Source organism: Musca autumnalis, unplaced genomic scaffold, assembly GCF_047663935.1.
Source record: "Musca autumnalis isolate F117 unplaced genomic scaffold, ASM4766393v1 scaffold_1, whole genome shotgun sequence".
Taxonomy (NCBI): domain Eukaryota; kingdom Metazoa; phylum Arthropoda; class Insecta; order Diptera; family Muscidae; genus Musca; species Musca autumnalis.
Genome location: NW_027411644.1, coordinates 12,210,422 through 12,233,903, shown reverse-complemented (window position 1 = coordinate 12,233,903; position 23,482 = coordinate 12,210,422). Strand labels below are relative to the sequence as shown.

General features: G+C 34.5%; 1 protein-coding gene and 1 long non-coding RNA gene across 2 annotated transcripts in view; one reads left to right on the top strand and one right to left on the bottom strand.

The window, feature by feature from the left end:
* Positions 1-23,482, top strand: part of LOC141393568 (uncharacterized) — a 55,331-nt gene that overhangs the window by 14,543 nt on the left and 17,306 nt on the right. The window lies entirely within an intron of this gene.
* On the bottom strand, positions 1,232-21,765 carry peg (pegasus). The gene is made up of 3 exons (XM_073966545.1): positions 20,557-21,765; positions 1,973-2,149; positions 1,232-1,899 (listed from the first exon to the last, which is right to left on the bottom strand). Exons 1-3 carry the CDS (start codon positions 20,582-20,584, stop codon positions 1,865-1,867), a joined length of 240 nt encoding a protein of 79 aa, XP_073822646.1. The 5' UTR covers positions 20,585-21,765; the 3' UTR covers positions 1,232-1,864.

Sequence of the window (23,482 nt, the reverse complement as noted above, 5' to 3'; positions counted from 1 at the left end):
TCTTTAAAAAATCCACGCCTATTGTCCTTTTTGGTAACTCCTAAAAATCTTTAAAAAATCCACGCCTATTGTCCTTTTTGGTAACTCCTAAAAATCTTTAAAAAATCCACGCCTATTGTCCTTTTTGGTAACTCCTAAAAATCTTTAAAAAATCCACGCCTATTGTCCTTTTTGGTAACTCCTAAAAATCTTTAAAAAATCCACGCCTATTGTCCTTTTTGGTAACTCCTAAAAATCTTTAAAAAATCCACGCCTATTGTCCTTTTTGGTAACTCCTAAAAATCTTTAAAAAATCCACGCCTATTGTCCTTTTTGGTAACTCCTAAAAATCTTTAAAAAATCCACGCCTATTTGGTAACTCTAAAAATCTTTAAAAAAACACGCCTATTGTCTTCTATGGTTGCCCCTAAAAATCTTAAAAAAAACACGCCTATTGTCTTCTATGGTTGCCCCTAAAAATCTTTAAAAAATTCACGCCTATTGTCATTTTTGGTTACTATAAAAATCTACGCTTATTTCCCATTTGGTTGCTTCTAAAAATCTTTAAACAAATCCACGCTTATTGTTTTTTTAGTTGCTCCTAAAAATCTTTAAAAAAGCTGTAACAAAGGCCCTTGAGGCCTTGGTCCTCCCCAGCGTTAGAAATAGCTATCAAGATGCTGATCATCAGCATGGATTCCGTAAGCAGCACAGCTAAACTTATCTCATGTTCAGTAGTGCTCCGATTTTAATTTTCATGCCATCTTAGATTATGTGTTTGACAGATTGTGGGAGCATACTCCCAGGTCTAACATATATACAAAATAAATTAAATATATATACATATATGAAACACTGTTGTATTGTTCAATGGCTTAGAAGCATTTGTATTTTTAGGCAGACAATGAGTATTGCTGAGAAAAAAGTCGTTTTAAATTACACAAAAAAATGCTGGCTAGGTCATGTGCCGTGAATGGATAAACGTGCTCCAGCTAAAATAGTTGTAAACAGATATTTAGTTAATATTAAATATTAATATGTAATATTCGACAACATACTTCCATGAGCCAATTTATAGCAACTGATATTTGTTCATGGAGCTCCTAAAAGTATGCTGTAATTGTGTTACATTTATGTTATATTCAAGTCCATGAAAATAAAAGAAGGTGCATGTGAATTTGGGTGTACCGTTTTTTTTATTATGTACTGATATCTGAATAATTCAATTAAAAAAGTTTAGAAACCTGAAGAATTTGTTTTGTTTGTTTTTTATTTAAATTTTCATTTGTATACAATAGCTTATTATGAGTTACACAAAATGTTATAAAATAAATGAAATTTTAATTGTTTTTATTATTTTGTTTGTTTTCTCTTAAAAATATCACACAATACCATCATCATCGTACAAATTGAAGACATTTTTTTAGATAAATCAAATTCATCATCATAATTTTTTTAATGGTTTTGATTTTTCTGAAATTCGGATTTGTTATAAGAATAATGTTTTATGTATGTATTTCAATTGGTGGTTTTGGTGGTGTTGGTGGCGATTGTGTTGTGGTGGGTCCTATAGTAATTTTGAGGTGCTGTATTAAATTAAATGTGTTTTATTTTTTAGTGTTAAAACTATTAGACATGACAGATGTGTGTGTTATTCTAGCTCTAATTGGACTGTGAAAATATTAAAAAAAAATGATTTACGCAATGAAAATTAAAGAAATACAAAGATATACATACAAATAATTACAGTGATTATTGATTGATTGACTGATCTTAAATCTAAATAATTAATATTAGAAATAGTAAATAGAATTATGGTAATTTTTTATTTCGAAATATTTAAAGTATGAAATTAAGAAGTAAAGTATTGGGTCAACATTTTCTTCTAAGGACAATCACCGTCGCCAGTTTTCTGATATGCTGTAAAAGAATAAAAATATAGTTAGAAAATTCTTTCGAACATAATAAAAAAGTGTGAAGAATAAAGACTTACAGGTCTTTCGCAAACAATTTTCTGTCTTAATTATACACATATTGTTGAAAGTTTTGGTATCGCCACTATCGTCTGTACCGCACACCGGTTTATAGTCCTGCAGATCGCAATTGAACTCACATTCCGAATCTCCGGGTGCTGGAGCTGAGTGCACGAAGGAAACAATGAAAATGGCCACTGCAAAAGAAAGAGAAACATTTATTGAAAAATATAATACTGAAAAAAAATATATCACTAAAAATTTAAAACAAAAATTGGATAATTCATTTTGAGAATGTAAACCTTTGGTAAATTTATTAAGAACCCAAAAGAAAGATAAGAATAATCGTGTATTTGAACCCGGTTCGAAAAACGCGTTTTTATACCCTCAGCCTTTAGGCTAAAGAGGGTATATACACTTTGCTACGACCAAAAATGTGCCTCATCGAAATAATGGTTTTAGACACCAAGTATGTTTGTACTATATCCGTTTCAGACAATTTTGAGTATATCTAGCAATTTCCGTCCGTCTGTCTGTCATGCTGGCTGGTGCGCACGATAACTCTCGAACGGATCAATCGATTCGGTTCAAATTTTGGGTATCGAAATATTTTGTCCTGATTTGATTTAAGTTCGAAGATGGGCCATATAGGTCAGGTATCTCCCCCACAAATGCAAAAAAATGTCGCAAAACTTGTGCGCACGATAACTCTCGAAGGGAGAAACCGAATTGAACCAAACTTTGCATATGGTAATACTACCTCTAGGCATACATCAGGTTCGAATATGGATTATATCGGTCCACACCTTCAGGTACCTCCCACACAAAATTTGAAATAACTGCAGTTTAGTGACACCACACGAATCGTTGTGAAATTTTTTGTAACAGAATGTTCTTGCGGCCCCCGTTACGTCATTGTAATTTTTTTCGAGGGCAAGTCCATAGTTCCTGAGATAATGGCGCATAACCTCAAAAAAACGCTGCAAAGGTGGCCAAATATAAAAGGAGTTGGCGTTGGCAGATGAATTTTGGTATAAATCTTATAGTTCACTCACAATGTCGAGAGCAAAAAATTGGGAAGGTCGGTCCACGTTTTGGGATAGTCCCCATGCAACGGTACTTCTAATTGTTTCGGTATTTTGAATATTTTAGCTAAACTTATCAACCAAATTGGTTGAACTTTGAGATGCGGGGTTTTCACTTTACAAAAAACTTTTCCGATAAAATTTATGGACATAGGTCCACGTTTTGATATAGACCCCATGTAACGGTACCTCCCGATTTTCGGAATTTTGAAGATTTTAAATATGTTTCACGCCCAAATACGCCGAAATTTTACATGGAGTGTTCCCAATGGACCAAAAAACTTTTCTGATAAAAATTATGTACATAGGTTCACGTTTTGATATAGCTCCAATAGAACGGTATCGCCCGATTTTCGGTATTTTCAAGGTTTTAACCACATTAAACAACCAATGTAGCTGATATTTGGTATTTAGTCTTCGCCAGGTCTTGCGAAATATTTTTACAGAGAATTGTTGGTATTGGTTCACGTTTTGATATAACCCCCGTTGAACGGTACCGCCCTATTTTCGGGTTTTTAAGATTTTAGCAACATTATCCACCTAAAATTACAGAAATTTGGTGTTCAGTCTTCATATATTTTTGTGAGTTTATTGAATTCTTAATATTTTGTCCAAACTAAGTTTAAGTTCGAAGATAAGCCATATCGGTCCACTCTTTCAGATTCCTCCCCCACAAAAGTTCCAAAATGTGGGGAAAAATTGTGCGCACGATAACTCTTGAAGAGAGTGTTGGGTTTGGTCCATACTTTACACATCCTAATATATCTACCAGATATAGATCAGGTTCGAATATGGACTATATTTGTCCTCTCCTTTTGGAACCTCCCACACAAATTTTCGGTTAAGTTCACTTTAAGACCTGCTCTCGAATCATTGTGATTTTTGTTGAAGCACCTTGCATTCGCTGCCTCAATTACGACAGTAAAAGTTTTTTCAGGGGCATGTCCATACTTCTTGAGGAAACAGCCCGAAAGTTGTAAAAACCCCCTATTGCACCATATGTAGTGGGTGGAGAGCTCGAACCGAATACTGCGTTCGTCCACACTTTTGATATTATAATATTTCTTCGAATATTAGACATAGCAACCGATTTGGTCCAAACTTTGTATCTCTAAATATTGTCGAAACTTAGTTTAGTTCAAATTTGGGCCCTATCTGTCCAATCCTTATGGTTAAGGGTATGTTCGAGGATCCTTTGGACATTTTTACCGAAGGTTTACCTAGTGGCCCTGTTTACAGCGATATTATGTTTTTCGTAGGCTAGTGTGATAAAAAAGCTCTACTTATCTTTATCCCCGCAAATTTTTGAGCTTTAATCATACCCATACTTTTGCCGGTTCAGCGCATTTTCGGAGGAAAATCGAAAAAATCATTACGCCATTAACTCAAGAAATTGATCAAGAAATTGAGACTCTGAATATACTATCTAAAGGATTTCATCACCCAAAGAATTTTGAATGACAAACTAAATTATTTAACTACCAACAAACACACATTGTTGCATTATACAACAACTGATTCCAATCTACACACGATTTTTGCAAAAAAAAAAAAATCGTCAAGGTTTTAAAACATTTCAAAATTTTCCATTGGCATTTTACTATGCGAATTTTAAAGTTCATTGGCCGACCTCTATTTGAAAAAAAAGAAAAGAAAGAAGCAAAGTAATGTTTCAGCAAATCATACGAAATATGTATGTTTATACAAGCATCTGTACATACATACATAGAATACTTGTGAATTTACGCAAATTGTTTCTAATCGCCAAATAGGCAATGAAATCATCATCAATGAATAATTTCCTGATAACACAGTTTGCAAGAAGAGTTTATTTTTTTTTTTTTTAAAAAATTCTGCCGTCAGAGAAGATGAACACACTTGAAAAGAAAATCTCTGTCTGTGTGTGTGTGAAATGATGGTTTTATTATTTTGGTTGAAGTGAAATTTTTAAAAACATTCCCAAACACACCCATTATTGAATAACGATAGAATAATTCGTAGAATAAACATGCAAATTTCATTGGATTTTTATGACTATTGAGTAACTGAAAACACGCACACACACACTCTCACGTGATCCATATCACAAAATACAAGTGCATTTGCACTGCTTCAGAATCCTATTTGCCATGCATTCAACTCGCTCGGTCGTATAATGCTCAGAGGAGCTGTTATGAATATTTAATATTGCACTTTTGAAAAAAAAAAACATCACACAACAATTTTTAATGACGCATATCTTTTACGACTGAAATGCAAACAAACCAGACAAGACCAGACCTAGTGGCGGCAATGAGTTCCATGGAGATGAATTCCATCATCAACATTGGTCTCGGCTGCATTTAAATGTCGACACTGATTATCGGTTATCTAATTTCATTCGACAATTAGTATTCCCATCATTTGATAATTACAATGTTTTGTTGTTGTTTTAAATTGTAATATAAAATAGTTAAAATTGTAGAAGATTTGCATACAAAGTGGATCTTTTCTGTATGACTAATTGAGAGATGATCTGATTTGAAAAAAATAATGAATGATCTAAGGGAAAATGTTTATGAAAATGTATTTATCTATATATTCGAATGACAAATTGACAAAATGCCTATAATTGTATCTGTCCTTTTATTTGCATTTGATTAACAATTCCATAAAATTTTAAAAAATCCTACATGTTTTAAGTTTTGTGGGGGAGGTGTAGCGGAAGAAGTGTACCTATATAACCCATATTCCAATTTGATGTATATTTGGAAGAAAGATTACGATGTACAAATCGTCACCTGAAATGCCCAAAGACGTGACCCTCAACGTAAGCCTATGAGGGTTACGTCTTTGGACATTTCAGACCAGAGAGGTACAGCGCTGGCTGAGCATTGACAGCTCTACGTTTTGCACGGTCAATGAGGACGCCCCTACCAGAATTAGAGGAGAGTATCACAGATCGCCAGACATAACCATCGTGTCACCTGGTCTGACAAATGACGTTATCTGGCAACCCGTCATTTCCCTTGGATCAGACCATCTCCCCATAATTGTCTCCATTAGCAGACCACCCGATTTCATTACCTCTGAACGCCGCACATTCGTCAATCATGGGAAAGCTGATTGGCCGGGTTTCAGAGAGTTCACCAATCACCGCTTCAGAGAACTGCCCAATCCTTCTGATGTTCGGATAGCGGAATCCTTTCCGCGACATCATCACTGCTGCAGCCGCTCGCCATATCCCTGCTGGTCGAATACCCGAAGTAAGACCAAACTTCCCAACAGAGGCGACGGGATTAGCAGATGAGCGTGATGAGCTTCGCCGAACCAACCCCAATGACCCCAGAGTCAGGGAGCTGACACTGGAAGTTAACAGGCTTGTCGGCGAGCATAAGCGGAACAAGTGGTTAAATCATCTGAAGAGTTGCAACATTGGAACCGGTATAGGTGAATTGTGGGCAACGGTTAAGTCACTCTCGAACCCTAGAAGAAGGGAAGATAGGACCTCTGTCACGTTTGGCGACGTTACGTTGACTGACCCGAAGAGGTGCGTAAGTTATTTCAATCGACAGTTTGTCGAGCACCCCGAGAGTGACAGGGCGAAGAGAAGAGTATTGCGTCGCATCAGATCTTTTCCTGCCGAGGAGGAACCACCACAGTTTACAATGGATGATGTTGCCAATGCCATCAGGAACGCTAAATCATCCAAAGCGTTGGGCCCTGATGGAATCTCCATGGTAATGCTGAAGCAGCTGGATGAGCCGGGAGTGGAGTAACTCACTAAAGTTCTCAACTTGTCGCTATCCACCTTCATTGTTCCCGAAGTCTGGAAAATGGGCAGGGTGGTCCCACTACGGAAGCCCGGCAAGGATGCCAGCAAAAGTGAATCGTACAGACCGATTTCGCTTTTGTCGCCCGTAGCAAAGACCCTTGAGACCTTAGTCCTCCCCAGTATCAGAAACAGCTATCAAGTTGCCGATCATCAACATGGATTCCGTAAGCAGCACAGCACGACAACTGCGCTGCACGCCATTACCACACATATTTGTCAAGGACTCAACCAGAGACGGCCGTGCGATAGAACAGTTATGGTGGCGCTTGACGTATTAAACGCCTTTGATTCAGTCAGGCACTCCACGCTCTTTGAGGACATTGAGCAGACAACCCTCCAACCAAGCTTGAAACGTTGGATAGTCAATTATATGTGTGGACGCCAGTCGTACGTGGAATTCAGGAGCAAGAAGTCCAAACTCCGTAGAGTGAAACAGGGAGTTCCCCAAGGTGGGGTGATATCTCCGCAACTGTTTAACCTCTACCTCTCCTGTATTCCGCCCACTCCAGACGGCATCGTGATCGTAACGTATGCGGATGATTGCACAATCCTGGCGTCTGGTATCTATCCTGATGACATCTGTGAGAGACTGAACAACTATTAAACCGATTTTACCACCTTTTTCCATTCGAGGAATATGTACTCTGTTCACCTCATGGACAGCGCAGTTTGGAAGAGAATTGAATGTCGTGGTCGACGGTAGCAGAATTTCGACCAGAAACTGCCCCAAAATTTTAGGGGTCACATTCGACACTACTTTCTCGTCGTGCGCGCACGCCACAGCTATCTGCGACAAACTGAAAAGTAGGAACAAGGTCCTCAAGTCCCTGGCCGGCAGCACTTGGGGTGCAGATAAATAAACCTTGTTGACCACATATAACGCGATAGGTCGGTCTGTGGTATGCTATGCGGCGCCAGTCTGGTCCCCGAGATTATGTGATACGAATTGGAAAAAGATTCAAACTTGCCAGAATGCCGCCCTGAGAACAGCAACATGGTGCCTCCTTAAATCTTTTAGTGGACCATCTACATGAGGAGGCAAAGATTCTTCCAGTAAAGTAACACAATGAGATGCTTTCGTTGTAGTACCTGCTTGGATGTTACCGTGTGAGCCATCCCAATCACCATCTTGTGGGTAGGCCCGACACATACATGCAGATCAGGAAGGATATCCATGCTCTAGAGGGAGAGGTCCAACGATACAGGAGAGAACCCCTAGATCAACAGACATATCAAGCAGGTTTAAATATTATTCACACGGATGCAGTTGCCAAGGCCTTAAGCAATTATAGTGTGAATAAAGTCATCGAAATACATCCCCCATCTATTGCAGCTGAAGAGCGTCAGCTGCCACGATAAACTAGAGTAGTTTTGGCTCAACTACGCTCGGGATATTGCAGTCGCCTAAATTCTTATTGGGCGGAAATCGACCGCGCCGTACAAGACATCTGCCCAGTATGTGGCATGTGTCCCGCACGACACAAATCACCTTTTCAACTGTCCAGCCAAACCTACTCATCTAACTCCAGTGGATCTGTGGTTACATCCCATCGAAGCAGCCACTTTCCTGGAACTGGAGATAGACCCAGAGCCAGATTGAACAGAAGAACGAACATACAAACATAATAACAAACACTGTTATAACAACAACAACACCAACAACATAAGCTTTTCACTGGTAAACATTTCTTTTAGGGAATATTATCTGACTACCACCAAACTCAATGTGATCATTCCTCTCTGGGACCCCCATTAACCACCAACATTTTTGTGACAATTCGATCAAAATTGCGACCTGTAGCGTGATTACAAAGAAAATGGAAAAATGGGATGTATAACCGACTATTGCGATATTTCCGTTGTTTGACCACCTACTCTAACCCACCTTGCATCGTTGTAAAGGCGTAATTTTCTACTTTGCATTTGGAATGTCCCCAACCAAAGCTGTGGTTTTCGTCATTACAATTAAAATTGCAAAAATTAAAACTTGTGTTGGATTAACGATATCTCCGTTGTTTGACCAACATAAACCACCTAGTTTACATGGTTGTAACGTGATATATTCTTCTTCATTGCCAGGTTTTGCTTTATAGAATATTCCAAATTAATAATTTATAGAAGCGGAGATATTATATTCGCTTTGTAATAAGACGTTGACTTTTTCTCCAAATAAGATTTTGCCCATTCGGAGGCCTGAATATTATCCGACCATCACCAAAATCAATAGGCTTCTTCTCCTCCGGAACCCCCATCAGCCCCCAAAATTTCGTGACGATGGACTTAGCTCGTCGATACATTAATTTTGGTATATATAAGTATAGGTCTACGACCATTATTCCGATGTGTTACAAACTTTTTGGCCAAAACCAACTTATAACACTGTGCAACAAAATGGAGGTGAAAGTCTGGGGCACGGAAACTTTCTCTTGGGGAAGAAAGGCCATGGTGACAGTGTGGCCATTTTAGCATTTTTGCAGCTAAATTTATGAAGACATGTCATCTCAAAAATAAAATAAAGCAACAGTGAAAAAAGATTTAACGCTATTTCCTGATGGCTTACAGTGTCTGTAACAAAAACTTTATCACGCCATAACGCGAAAGTTCGACTCACGGCGGATCTGTCCTTCGGGGTTCTTAATATACTCACCAAGGGCTTTCATCTCCAAAAGGAATTATCTCTGCCCCAAATTTGTGTTCACAGTGTAATCAGGGCAATCATGAATAAAAATTCCGCGCGGAATTTGTTCTCTTTCCCCAAATTTTTATTTCCATATTCATGTCTAAAAAGTTAGTATTTTCGCCGCTTCGGCGGGAATATTTCATAGTTAAGTGATTTTAATAGTTTTGATTTTCACTTTATAAAATTATTTTCCGTGCAGAAAATTCCGAGGGAAATATTCATAATTGCCCTGAATATCTTCCTGGGGCAGGATTGAAAGGATGAAAATTTGAAACGAAAAATATTTTCTTTATTTTTTTTTTTTTTTTCATTTGGCATTTATTTCCTTTATAAAAGTTTTCATTTAAAATGAATAGATTTCCAAACGCACCAATCTTTTGCATTACTTCTCCAATTTTGGATGCCATGTTTTGTTGTTCCATTTTACTTCAATATAACTCGTGATGGAGGATATAAAAAGTTCGGCGCGGCCAAACATAGTTAACGCCATTCCAATTATTTTTAACTTTTTCTTTGTTTTAACTCTCTCTTGTTAACCGCCCCAAAACTCTTAGTATAGAAATCGCATTTTTAAAAACAAACTGTTGGTAATCAGCAATCCTACACTTTTCTCCATTCGCTATTACCATCCGCAACTTTCTGAGGTTAACTAATCCAACGCCATAGTCGATTGAACTCAGCCATGATAAAAGCAAAAAAGTACATTTTCGAATACTAAGAAATTGGGTGAATATGAATGTGACAATATTTTCGCGAAATATATATTATTCAAAATTTGTTGTTTTTGCATAGACTGCGATCAAGATAAGCATTTCAAAATTTCAAATTATTTTTGCAACTTTACTCTTTAGCAGCGGTGCTACATCTGCTCTTTCATTCATATTTTATATGATAATTTTTAAGATAAGTCAAAATGAAAAGTTGGAAAAGTCTACTTCCCCGTCGTTTCATTCAAACATAAACAATTGCGCATGTTTTTCTCAACTTATGACAAAATTTTAAAAAGTTTAGGCATGACACTTTTCAAAATATAAAAAGATTTTGGTTTCAGCGTTCTCCAGAACTTTTTATTTTTTTGGAAATGTTTTACGTGAAAGAGTAAACTTTAACCAAATAAACAGCAAAAAATAAATTTTATTCAAATGAAATTAGAATTTTCAAATTCTATGTATGTTATTTGTACCCCTGGCATCCGATGTCCCCAACTGTAAATGTGATTTTAATTCACGCTCCTGCAGTCGTATCAAACGCTATATCCTAACCTGGGCCCTATTCCTCGAAACAACTTATCGCTTTTCATTTTGCATTTATCAAAAAGTAGTTATTTTGAAAAGTGATAACCTTTTTTTGTTCCACAAAATTACTTTTCAATTTCCCTTGCACTTAGCAAATTTGTCTATCACTGTTCTTTTAGCACAGTTGTTGTGCTCTCTTGCTCAATTTTTCCGCCATATTGGTAAGTCTCTCAGTTCTCTTGCAAAGTGTGAATGATATTTGTTCCACAGAACGTTTTATCATCTTTGCATTATTTTTTACTTGGCAATAATAAATAAGACATGTAAAATTGAGGCGAGCGTAAAATAAAATAAAATTAAATAAATTAAATTAAACTGAAATAAAATGAAACAAACTAAAATAAAATAATATAAAATAAAATAAAATTAAACGAAATAAATGAAATTAAATTAAAATAAAGTAAAATAAGATCAAATAAAATAAAATGAAGTAAAATAAAATAGAATAAAATAAATTAAAATAAAACAAAATAAAATAAAGTGAAATAAAATAAAATAAAATTAAGTGAAATAAAGTAAAATAAAATGAAATAAAGTAAAATAAAATAAAATAAAATAAAATAAAATAAAATAAAATAAAATAAAATAAAATAAAATAAAATAAAATAAAATAAAATAAAATAAAATAAAATAAAATAAAATAAAATAAAATAAAATAAATTAAAATAAAATAAAACAAAAAGAACTAATATGAAATAAAAATAAAATAAAATAATTTTAATAAAGATTAAATAATAATTAAACGAAATAAATTAAAATAAGATCAAAATAAATCAAATGAAGTAAAATAAAATAAAATAAAAAAATAAAACAATATAAAAGAAGTGAAATAAAATAAAATTAAAGTTAAAAAATAAATAAAATAAAGTAAAATAAAATTAAGTGAAATAAAATAATCTAAAATAAAATGAAGGGAAATACAAATAAAATAAAATACAATAAAATTAAGCGAAATCAAACAAGTAAAAAGCGTTATGTTCGGCATAGAGTAATTAGTTTTCTTTCTCCACAAAGTAGAGAAGTTACTTGTCAATTTATAACTAATTCGTTCTAGAAATGTATCTAAAAACCTTAAAATAGCTGAAATCGGACGGTACTGCTATATGGAGGCTATAAAAAAACGTAGACCTATATCCATAATTTTTTGTGGAGACGTTTCTTGGTGATTGACTGAATTATACCTAATTCGGCCTGGAAATGTAGCTAATAACCACAAATTAGCTGAAATAGGGCGGTATATGGGGGGCTAAAATAAAAGATGGGCCTATGTCGGTAAGTTTTGGAAGCATATTAAGACTAATTCGTTCTGAAAATGTAGCTAAAAGCCTTAAAATAGCTGAAATCGACGGCACTGCTATATGGGGGCTATAACAAAGCTCAACTTCCAACTTGATTTAAGACACGTGTGAACAGCATTTCATCCCCCTATCTCAACTCGTTCGGAAGATAGCGTGATTACAACAGACGGACGGATGTGGTTGAATCAACTTAGAATTTTACGCTGATCAAAAATATAAATATAAAATATAAAATGATTATTTCGATGAGTTACAAATGAAATATTATGGTGGAGGGTATAGTAATAAATAAAAATAGTCTCTCAAATAGAGTTTAGTCTAAATGTAAAATCGAGAAACATCGATTTGTGAGGTTGTTCGCAGGGTGGAAGTTCGGAATGGGGTTGTTCGTAGGGTGGAATTTCGGATAGTGAGAGTTCGAAGTAGGATGGTTGATTCAGAGGGTAGAAGTTCGGAAAAATCTTTACAATTTCTTGTCATAACCGTGTTTTCAGTATTTCCGAACAAAATCTCGCTTTAACAATGTACATTGGCAAAGAGAACGTTTACCTCGCAAATTTATGGCAAATTTATCAAAATTTGATCTGCAAAATCAAAATGCAGAGTTTTCTGTGGAACGAAAGAGCAAATTTTTTTTGCAAAATCTTAGCAAAATACGCTTTGCCGTTACAACTTTTCACTTAGCAGAAATAACGTTTGTGGAACAGAAATCAAAAAAAGAGCTACATTATTTTGAAAAGTAAGCAAACTCACTTTATAATTAACAACTTATCACTTATCAAAAAATAATGGTTCTGTGGAACACTTAACTTTGAGCATTGTCAAAAATATTGATAAGTGCAAAATGAAAAGTTGATAAGTTGTTTCGTGGAATAGGGCCCTGGACCAATTTTCGCTATTTTCTGTAAAGTTAGTCTTTAGATGGAAAATATGATGTGTACCAAATTTTATGTCAATCGGACTACAAATGAGCTACAGTATGCAAAACTCATATTCGAACACCCTTCAAAAATGAGTAAAATCGGTATTTATGGCAGATATAATGCATTTCTTAAAAAATTAAATTGTTTACAAATAAATTAAATTTTCTACAAAACTGAGCAATATTGTTCAAGGAATGAATATTAATGGCAAATTTTGGATGGATATTGCTAATAATAGATAATCTTAGTCGTTCTATGACAAAATACGTTGTCCTTATTAAAAATAAATGGTGCTAACTCCTTAGAATTTAAGCCTGTCTAGGCTTATGGCAGGACATTTCTCATTTATACGTGTGAAAATGAACACGTATCCTTCACTAAGTGGGCAAAATCGGTTTTGAATATTTGAGAAGGACTCCGAAATTAACGTCACTGCAATAATTATGGAAAATCACTAGTTGAATCCTATTTAAATGTCGAAATGCGATCTAAACAAAACTTATTCGCTCTGCCTGTGATCCACGACTTTTTTCGCCATTTTTTCATGCATATCAAACATTAATGTTTATTTTTTTTAATTTTCTATAACCAATGAGCTACCTTTCAGATAAATCAATCGTTTTTGTGGAGATTACCCCATTTCATTACCTACCTAAAAATTAAGTTCTAGTCTGCCGATATTACGACTTTAAAAACAATTTTTTCGTTGCAATTATCCATAATTATTGTTGTAGAATGAATTTTTGAATTGTACACTAATATTATAATAAATTTTAAACAACTTAGTGAAGGATACGTGTTAATTTTCATACGTATAAATGAGTAAAGTCCTGTCATAAGCTTAGACAGGCTTAAATTCTAAGGAGCTAGCACCATTTATTTTTAATAAGGACCACTTATTTTGTCATAGAACAGCTTAGATTAGCTATTATTAGCAATGTCCATCCAAAATGTACCACTCAAATTTATTTCTTGAACAATATTGCTTAGTTTTGTAGAAAAGTTAGTATATTTATAAACAATTTAATTTTTTAAAAAAAATTCGAACGTTAACTTTACTGAATTTTATGTTTCTGTACATTTTATGTCAAGTACAAAAATGTCGAACTTTACCCAGAAAAATACTTCAAAAATTGCAAAAATGTAGTGCCTTAAGGTGTTCGAATATGAATTTTGTCTCGACTCTGAACGCCATCTACCGTAAATGATGGAACTAATTAAAATAAGTCTTTGTTTCAGGTAAATTATTCTTAAATATGCTCTATCCAATTAATTAAAGCATGCCATAAATACCGATTTTACTCAGTTTTGAAGGGTGTTCGAATATGAGTTTTGCATACAGTATTTAAGAGTTTTAATCAACCTTTGACATACATTTCCTCTATGTGCGCTGTAGGGTTTTAAGGTAAATTCGCTGCTCATATCTCAGGAAGTTTTCATTCACAATTTTGTGTTTTAATTTTACCGATCTTTGTCGGTAACTCAAAAAATGAGTTATGAGTCAATGACGACTGACATATACAATTCAAAGCTATAAAAGAAACGGTTTTAAACTGGATTAAAAAACAAATAGTGCAAGGAAGGTACATATCTAAAGGAGTAATTCAATTTGGTCTTAACGAAATAAGACCAAGACCAATAATGATGAATATTTGTTGGTACAAACGAAAATCTATGTTCCCACTATAACATCTAAAACTTCTTTCAGGTAACATCTTAAACTTCTTTCAATAAATATTCGATCAAGTGGTTCCTGAGAAAATTAAAGCGAAAATCGAACTTTCGAATGTTGTTTCCCAGCAAAAAAAAAATCCACCCAAAATAGTGGGTTTTGTAAGAGATTTTTGGCAGCCATAACTACTTACAAATCCCTCTACTAACCCATTATTTTATCAAGGGCATGTTGCAATGAATTACTAGTTGTTCTATGACCACTATAATAACTAGTTATTCTACGGCCACTGGAAGTTGAAAAATAACCCAGCAAAATAAATTGGAAGTAGTGCAATGTGGACTAGTTCTGTCACGGCATGTTTTGATGCAGTTCAACCGGAGTCGTGAAAAAGGCACTCCAGTCCTCACATTATAACCGCATTTGGATGCAATCCAAAGAATCACATCCACTTGTCACATTTTAACAACATCCGGATGCAGTTCAGCGGAGTCGTGAAAAAGGCACTCCAATTCCTCACAATTTAACAGCATCCGGATGCAGTCCAAAAGTACATAAATCAGTTTGTACATCTCTACAGGCAGCGGCATACATTTTCCAATAAGAGATAAGCGTGTTAACTTTTCCAAACATTTGTTAAAACAAACTAAATAATATTTAATTTGTGAACATTTTTCCGGTAACTCAGGAGAAGAAAATTTCCGAATGGAGTGCTGTTGGAGTACATGTCGAAATCTTAACTGGTGATGGGAAGACAATCCATTTAGCAAATGAAGCAAAAACAGTTAAGCTTGGAACAAATGGAGAGCGGAGGAAACACACATGTTTGCGATTGAATTTAATGGAGAATTTTCATAATTTTTGTTAATGTAATAAAGTTCTTAATATTTTTGTTTTACACAAATAATAAATGCATTTTATTTGTTCTGGCATATTTTGTAATTGCTTGCACAATTTCCGCAGAATGCCTGTATCAAAACACGTGCTTTGGACTGCCTCCTATTCTACCCCAAAGGGTTAGTTAAAATGCAATGCCAAAGCGTTAGTTAAAATGCAGTGCCAGAGGGTCAGTTAAAATGCAGTGCCAAAGGGTCAGTTAAAATACAGTGCAATGGAGTGCCTCTTTCAGTAGTCACGCTCTTGTAAAGATCATGAGTGAAAATGCATAATTTGATGCACTTCCAGATCACTTGTACATATCATTTAACTGCCTCTTTGGAGGCAAACTTTTTGCTGGGAAGTTATATGATCAAAAAAATCTTTTTATTTTTGGAACAGTTTAGGTGGAATTTGTTTTCAATTTCAACACACGTCATATTTTTATTTTATTTCGCCCCTTACTGGATTTGAACACACGAACTTCTGCTTTGTAGCCGAACACACTACATACTAGGCCACGCACACGAACATTGATGGTTGTTTCAATGTTTACATGTGCACCACCAAGTGTTCATTGCTTTTTTAACAAAAAGTACACGGCCGGCGGTGAGCGTTGAACACACAACACTCTGATTTGTAGTCGGACACACTAGCTCTGTGCCACCGTACTCATAACTTAATAAGGAGTAATTTAAATAGTTATTTGTGTTTACATTACTTTGTAATGGCTTACATAATGACTTACGGATCCGAATTTTTGCTGGGTTAAGTTTTGCACTAAAAAGAAGGATTTCATATTTTATACTAGCTGACCCGGTCCGCGTTGCTGGTCCGTTGTTTGGGTTCTCCGTGTAAACCTTAGTTAGGTATTTATCAATCTTATTTAGCATTCCTGGTTTTTAGCAGGTGCAAAACCTGCCTACAAAACTTTTTAGTTTGGAAAAGAATCCCTAAAAAAAAGGTTTTCTATTTCAAAAAGGCCCAAGTTTCGATACCTAAAGATTTTATTTATTTTGAATTTAATTTTCAGATGAATTTTCGAAACAAGTAAAAAATTAAAAAATCCACGTTTTGGCATAACCCTCATACAGTGATATCTTTAGATTTAAGACAGAAATTTTAAATAATTCATAAAATGTCTCGATGTTTTTACCCAAGGAGAATACGGAATACCAAAATCAAAACACGTTAAATCGGGAGGTATCGTCAAAATGAACATATATTAATCGTTGTGTTTGTGGAAGTTTTCTATTCATTAAGAACCCGAAATACCAAGAAACAGCCTCTTTTTTATCAAAATAACACCATTAGAGCTTGTTCCAGGTTAAAGTTCTTCATGAGGATTTATTTGACGTATACACAATGAGTTTTACATTGGAAATCCAGTGGATTTATTAAATCCAGTTATATATAAACGTACTATAACTCACATAAGGCGGAGTCGTAAAAGGGAGTGACGAGGTCTATTTTCAATACCGAGCATCTTAAGAGTAATATAAACTTCTGAACGAAATTCACGGTGCTCTTGAATCAAATCTAATTGGAAGGTGCTTACACCTGGGAAGTTTTTGCAGATTCTAAAAATACTATGTTCATAGATGTGAAAAATCAAAAAACAAAAAAAAAAATCGCCAGAGCGCTTTTTAAATAAATCGCGATTCAAGTTGACATTTTCAGGGGTTGTTTAGGTTATTGCGATTTTGCTTGGAAACCGCAAGTCCTATCAAAATGGGAAAAAAGAAAATGTTGTAGCTATCAAAATTCTCTACAAGATTGACCTTAATGATATTTTCGTAGGTTTTACAACTTTTGAGATATAGAAGTTGAAATTGGGACAAATCAATTTAAATTCAATTGTGTATCGTCTCCTTATAATACAATGTCATGACTGCAATTTCCCAACTTAAACTTATATATATAAAAAAAATTTAACAACCTAGGAAAAATTAAATAAGCCAGTCTTGTAGAGAATTTTCACAGCTATAAGCTAAATCGCGAAACCCTAACAAAAAAACCTAAAAATGTAAACTGAGCTTCTTTATCTCAAAAATGGTACAGCCTGAGAACAAATCATAAACGTCAATCGTGTAGAGAATTTTTACAGCTACAACATTTTCTTTAGCTCCATTTCGATTGGACTTGCGGTTTCCAAGCAAAATCGTGAAAACCTAAAAAACACCTAAAAAATGTGAATTTTGACCGAGATATATTTAAAAATCCCTACAGCGATTTTTTCTTGTTTTTTGATTTTTCTCATCTATGAACACTGCTGTTTCAGAATTCACAAAAACTTTCCCTGTGTAAGCAGTTTTCATCAAAAGTTAGTTAAGGCGCACCCTTCATGACATTGTTTTATAAGGGGGGTCATACAGTCTGTGCATTGTCCCAATTTGAACTTCTATATCTCAAAAATGGTAAGAACTACGAAAATACCATAAAGGTCGATCTTGTAGGGAATTTTCATAGCTACAACATTTTCTTTAGTCCCATTTCGATAGGATTTGCGGTTTCCAAGCAAAATCGCAATAACCTAAACAACCCCTAAAAATGTCAACTTGAATCGCGATTTATTTAAAAAGCACTCCGGCGATTTTTTTTTTTTTTTGTTTTTTGATTTTTCTCATCTATGAACATTGTAGTTTCAGAATCCGCAAAAACTTCCCAGGTGTAAGCACCTTCCATTTAAATTTGATTCAAGAGCACCGTGAATTATAAAGCTCTATCCTACATATATATTGCGAGCGCATATTGATTTCAACAGACGAACAGGTTATATCGACTTAGCATTTTATGCTTATCAAGAATACACATACTTTGTAGGGTCTCAGACCAATATTTCGATGTGTTATAAACGCAATGACAAAGATATTGATAAAAACTTTTAAACGAAAGTTGGAATTATCGTGACTTTACTGTATTAAAAACTATGGTCCTTATCGAGTTCTTCTAATCATTGAAATCTATGCTCACATCGTTGTTGTAGTCCCACTTACTAAATTTAGGGCTCTCATCTGTAATTATAAAATTTTTAGAAACCGGACGCGATCGCGAATTTCTACTTTTAAAACAGCCAATAATGATACAGACCACATTTACCATTGAAATAAATACCAATACGTCTAAAAATCTCAGAGATTTCGCGTATTTAAGTGTCAATATGCGGGGAAGGTCACATGCCCCTTTTGAATTTTTGCTTTAATCGGGAAGCGCAGCTGGGTTTATCTAAAAGCATATTATTCGATTTTAGTACTGGCGATTTCGCGTTTTTAATGTATAACATGAGCGTGTAGCCTTAATAGGATCACAGTAATCTACGCCCAAACCCGAAATTTTTGTGCGTAATTTAAAAAAAAAAACTGTTTTTTACTTAAAAATTTACAAACGTCATTCGATTGTAAATATGTGAAATTATTTAACAAATTTGTTTTTTCGCGAATCCCTTGAGACTTTTCGATTTTTTTTCATCATCGCCAAGGTTACGAATTCAGTTAACGATAATAGGATATAACAGCTAACCATATTAAGCCGCGATTTTTTTAGAATTTTTTTCTAATTATCATAATTAAAACGGTCAAATCTTTTGCGCGCAACGATCAAAGTTGGTAACGAAAACAGATTTGGAATGACGATTTTTTTCTTAATCTAAAAATCATTGATGTAGCATTAATTTTTTTTTCGGATTTTTTTGGAATGGAAAAGACGATTTTAGACATTTTTCCATATATGTATTTTCCGAGATATTTCTTTTTCCAAAAATTTGCAAAAATTACGTATTTTCTTAAATAGAAAAAATAGATGTATTTTCGGTCACGCCACGCCCACACCTTCCAATATTTTGGCCTAAATTTTTGTTTCCTTAGTTTTAATATGTTTACTGTTGAATTCGAAATGTAAATTAAATCGGTGATGATAAAAACTGAGGTTTAGGCCAGGAAACTGGAATTCTGTACCATTGTGCGACGTGTTGGACAAAGTACGACATCTAGCATTAAGCTGAAGGTTTAACGTACATATTAGACACGAAAAAAACATATCCAGTAGGTCGATTCTGTAACTAGTTAACGACAGAATTACACACACTTTTTATATTACCGAATTTTTTCGGTAACATAGCGTCAGAAATAAAGTAGTCGCTAAGATCTACCGATAGCAACAGTGATGTCAACCTTTATTCAATCATGAATAAAAATTCCCTGCGGAATTGGTTCCCTTTCCCCACTTTCACAATTTTTTATTTCCGTATTTATGTCCAAAAAGGGAATATTTTTGTCGATCAGGCAAGAATTTTCCAAAATTAGGTGATTCTACGTTTTAAAATATTGAGTTTTTAAGAACTTCACCTTTTAAATTCTTTTCAGTGCTGAATAATTCCGAGGGAAATATTCATGATTGCCCTGATACTCTTCGTTTATAATTTTGTGATTTAATTTTACCGATTTCTGTCGGTAACCAAAAAAAAAAAACAGTCAGTTGTTTATGAGCGACCAAATACAGACATTGCTAAAGAAAGTCACTACCAAATTTTCAATCATTTAGTCCAAACTTTTGGAATATTTTATTTAATTTAACGGATTTGGAAGAGTTCCTTTATCTTATCACTTTCCCCTAAACTAAAAAAGTATTAATTTATTGCTTAATATTTACATTTAACCACATTTCAACTCATTATCGCCATAATGAATTAATGTATTATCCTCTCTGAAATTGAGTTGGGGTCTGCAGATTATATTTCCCATTTTTTTAAAGCACCTTGAATGTCCTGATTTACGATTGGCGATTTTACTTGCTGCAATTTATTTATTTATAATTTTCTTATGCACTTTACAAACTGAAGATTGAGTTACCTACGATTGCCTAACATAAATCCAGACCTTAGATTGTCTGGCAAAAATATATTTTTAAATTCAACATAACATTTTAGTCTTGAAACATTACTTCCTAAAACATTCAATACTTACTTGCCAAGAATAGAGGAAATAGTTTCATGTTTATGCCTCTGGAGATAACACAGTAATCCAAAAATTAAATATAGATAATCCAAATGGTGGAGGTCCCCTGTTCCGCTTTTATTTCCTTGTTAATCCAAAGAAAAGTTTTTAATCCACAGAATATGGGTCAAAAACGATAATTAAGCACTGGGATCACTTCTTTTAACACTGCACTTCTTAATCTTGGTTATTATAAATTTCTTTTTTGCTTTTGTTCTTTCTGCTTTTACACTCTTTGAGTGATTTTAAATTGTTTCAATGTTGTGTTTTTAGTGATAATTAAAATAATTTTTTTTATTTCACCAAATTCATTCATAAATCTCGAGAAATATTCACAAAAATATCTGTCTTATTCTTGAATAAAAAATGTTTCAAGTCTTGCGCGAAATCTTTCCGAATCATAAAACGTACACGAATCACAGCAAATTGCAAACTGATCGAATCGATACAAACCAAAAAGCCGACAACTGACTGACTCTGGTTGTTGAATGATACGACAATCGATCGACGTTGCCTGCCGCAAGAGAACACTTTCTGTGGATGGGTGTGTGTGTGTGTTCCTGTTGCTGTAGTGGTACTAATGGTGGCAACCACGAACCCAACAGCCAGTCCGGCTACATAAACGAAAGCAGCGAAACTACTTGAAAATTGTGGATTTTTGTTGTTGCTTTCGTCGCCATGCGAAATGGGGATAAGCATCAGCAAGTCCCAGAGTTCTTATGGACACCGTGGAAGATGCTTGCAGATTGTGTGTAGAAAGTTCAATCGATTGATGATGACCGCCACAAGTTTCGTAGTTTCTGGATAGGTAGGTAGGTAGTGAAGGTGTTGGCGGTGAATGTTAAACTTTTCCAAAGATACACAGTTTGAGTTAATATCCTCACAGGCACAGCTTGACGTAGACACGTAGAGCAATGGAATTTGTTTAAAATTCAGTTAGAAACAACTTTGAATTCACATCCATAAGTTAGCGATGGACCGACAAACGTTATGGTTTTCTTCAGTTGTTTTTCTTCTTTGCAATTTTTTTTTTTTTTGGAATTGATTATCAATGAGATCACCTTCGGGAATTTTAAGGACTTCTCATATAACAGCCACAAAGCGGTTTAAATTTCTGTCAACGAATTACGAGCGCCTATGGAGTGGTTGCCGGTTTTATAGTCGTCTTACACCAACTCTGTTCTGTCGGCGAGAAGCCGATCTGCTGTTTACCACCACGATACGATCACAACCGGCATTTTTCATGAATAATGTATGGATTTTTGCCACACAAGATGTCTAAAATCGTGACTTTCCACTGGGGAAAATGAAAAGCGATTCGTAGGTATGCTAATCCATTCATGTTTCCATAGATTTCGTTGTGTTGTGGTGTGGTAAATGTCTGTGGTAAATTTTTAAGAATTCAATGAGTGGTGTAAGAATTCTTGATAAATCTGTCATGGAGTTTTTATAAGAGTGACTCGAATAATTGCCGCAAATGAGGCGAAGAAAGAAATTGGCAATGTTCTGCTCTACAACTAGCCGAACTAATTACAACTACAAACATTGATGTACTTAAGAGTCGTCTGAGCAATCAATTTAAGAATGCCAAATTTCCAATCAAACACAAAATATTTCCCTGCTGGAAACCAACATCTGGATTTTAAGTAGGCACAGGTAGATAGATGCTTGTCTAAGGATGGGGTTTTCCGAAGGGGAATTGCCAATTATTCTTATGATACGCAAAAGGAAAATCCATTCGTAGATTTAATAAGAAAATTGAATATTAACACAAACTGAGCATTTTAATTTATATTTGGGAAAATTTCGTTCAAATATTCGAATGTTATTATGCAACCCAAACATAACCATCCGTGCCATGATATAGCCAAATCGACAACAAGACGACTCATTGATGAACAGCCGGATTTCTTATAGAATACCAGTAGGTCTTCTCAACAAGAAGCATGTAGAAAGCCAGTTGGTCTTCACATTCAGGAACTAGTGCTTCAAAAGGTCTTTCCTGGAAGGCCAATCTATTTCCTCCTAGAAAAATGCAAGAAGTCAAAAGTCTTCTTATAGAAGATCAGAAGAATTTGAATAAAGCAGTAGCTCTTCGCGTATAAATTTAAAAGGTCTCCTCATAGAAGTCCAGTTGTTGTTGTTGAAGCAAAGCAAATATGTTCATTCGTATATTTTTTCTGTTATCTGCACGCAGAGAAGAAATATTTTCCCCTTTTGTTGGAACAACAATATCTATTTTTATTCCAACAAGTCATGGGTTTTGTTCAAGCATTGCAATTTCAAATCCAAAAATACCATCGTTTGCTCCAAACATACAAAACAAAAACAACTTGCGAAATTCCTCAATATTGTAAAAATCATTGACAATACCTATGGTAAGAACTATCATAATCTAGAATTTTTACAAAAACTATTGTCAACCCAGAAAACCTGTTACTTAAATTTTTGATTTGATAGTATATAATTCTCATATACACTTTCCACATAACTTTGGTTTAAATGTCACGTATAATATTATGAGCATTGACAAAAACTATACATGGCCAGGTTTTGCCAGGTCTAACTACTAAGACAACAAATTGAATGAAGGAACTTAACACTCCATTGTGTTCATCCTCCAAACAACAACCCGAACATAGGGAATACCATAAAACCACAACAAATATGAAAAGAAAACTCAAATTACGACCAAAAACACTTCTCAGATTTGTGGTATAACTCAACTATTAAAACACAAAGAAGAATGAGAAATAAGAAGAAAAAATATCAGAGGAACTCATACAAACAAAACTCACCAAAATTGTTTTTTCACCACGACATCGAATACCGATAGAAGAGAATAAAATTGTCGAAGAAAAGAGAATAATATTGTCCAGCAGACAAAAACTATTGT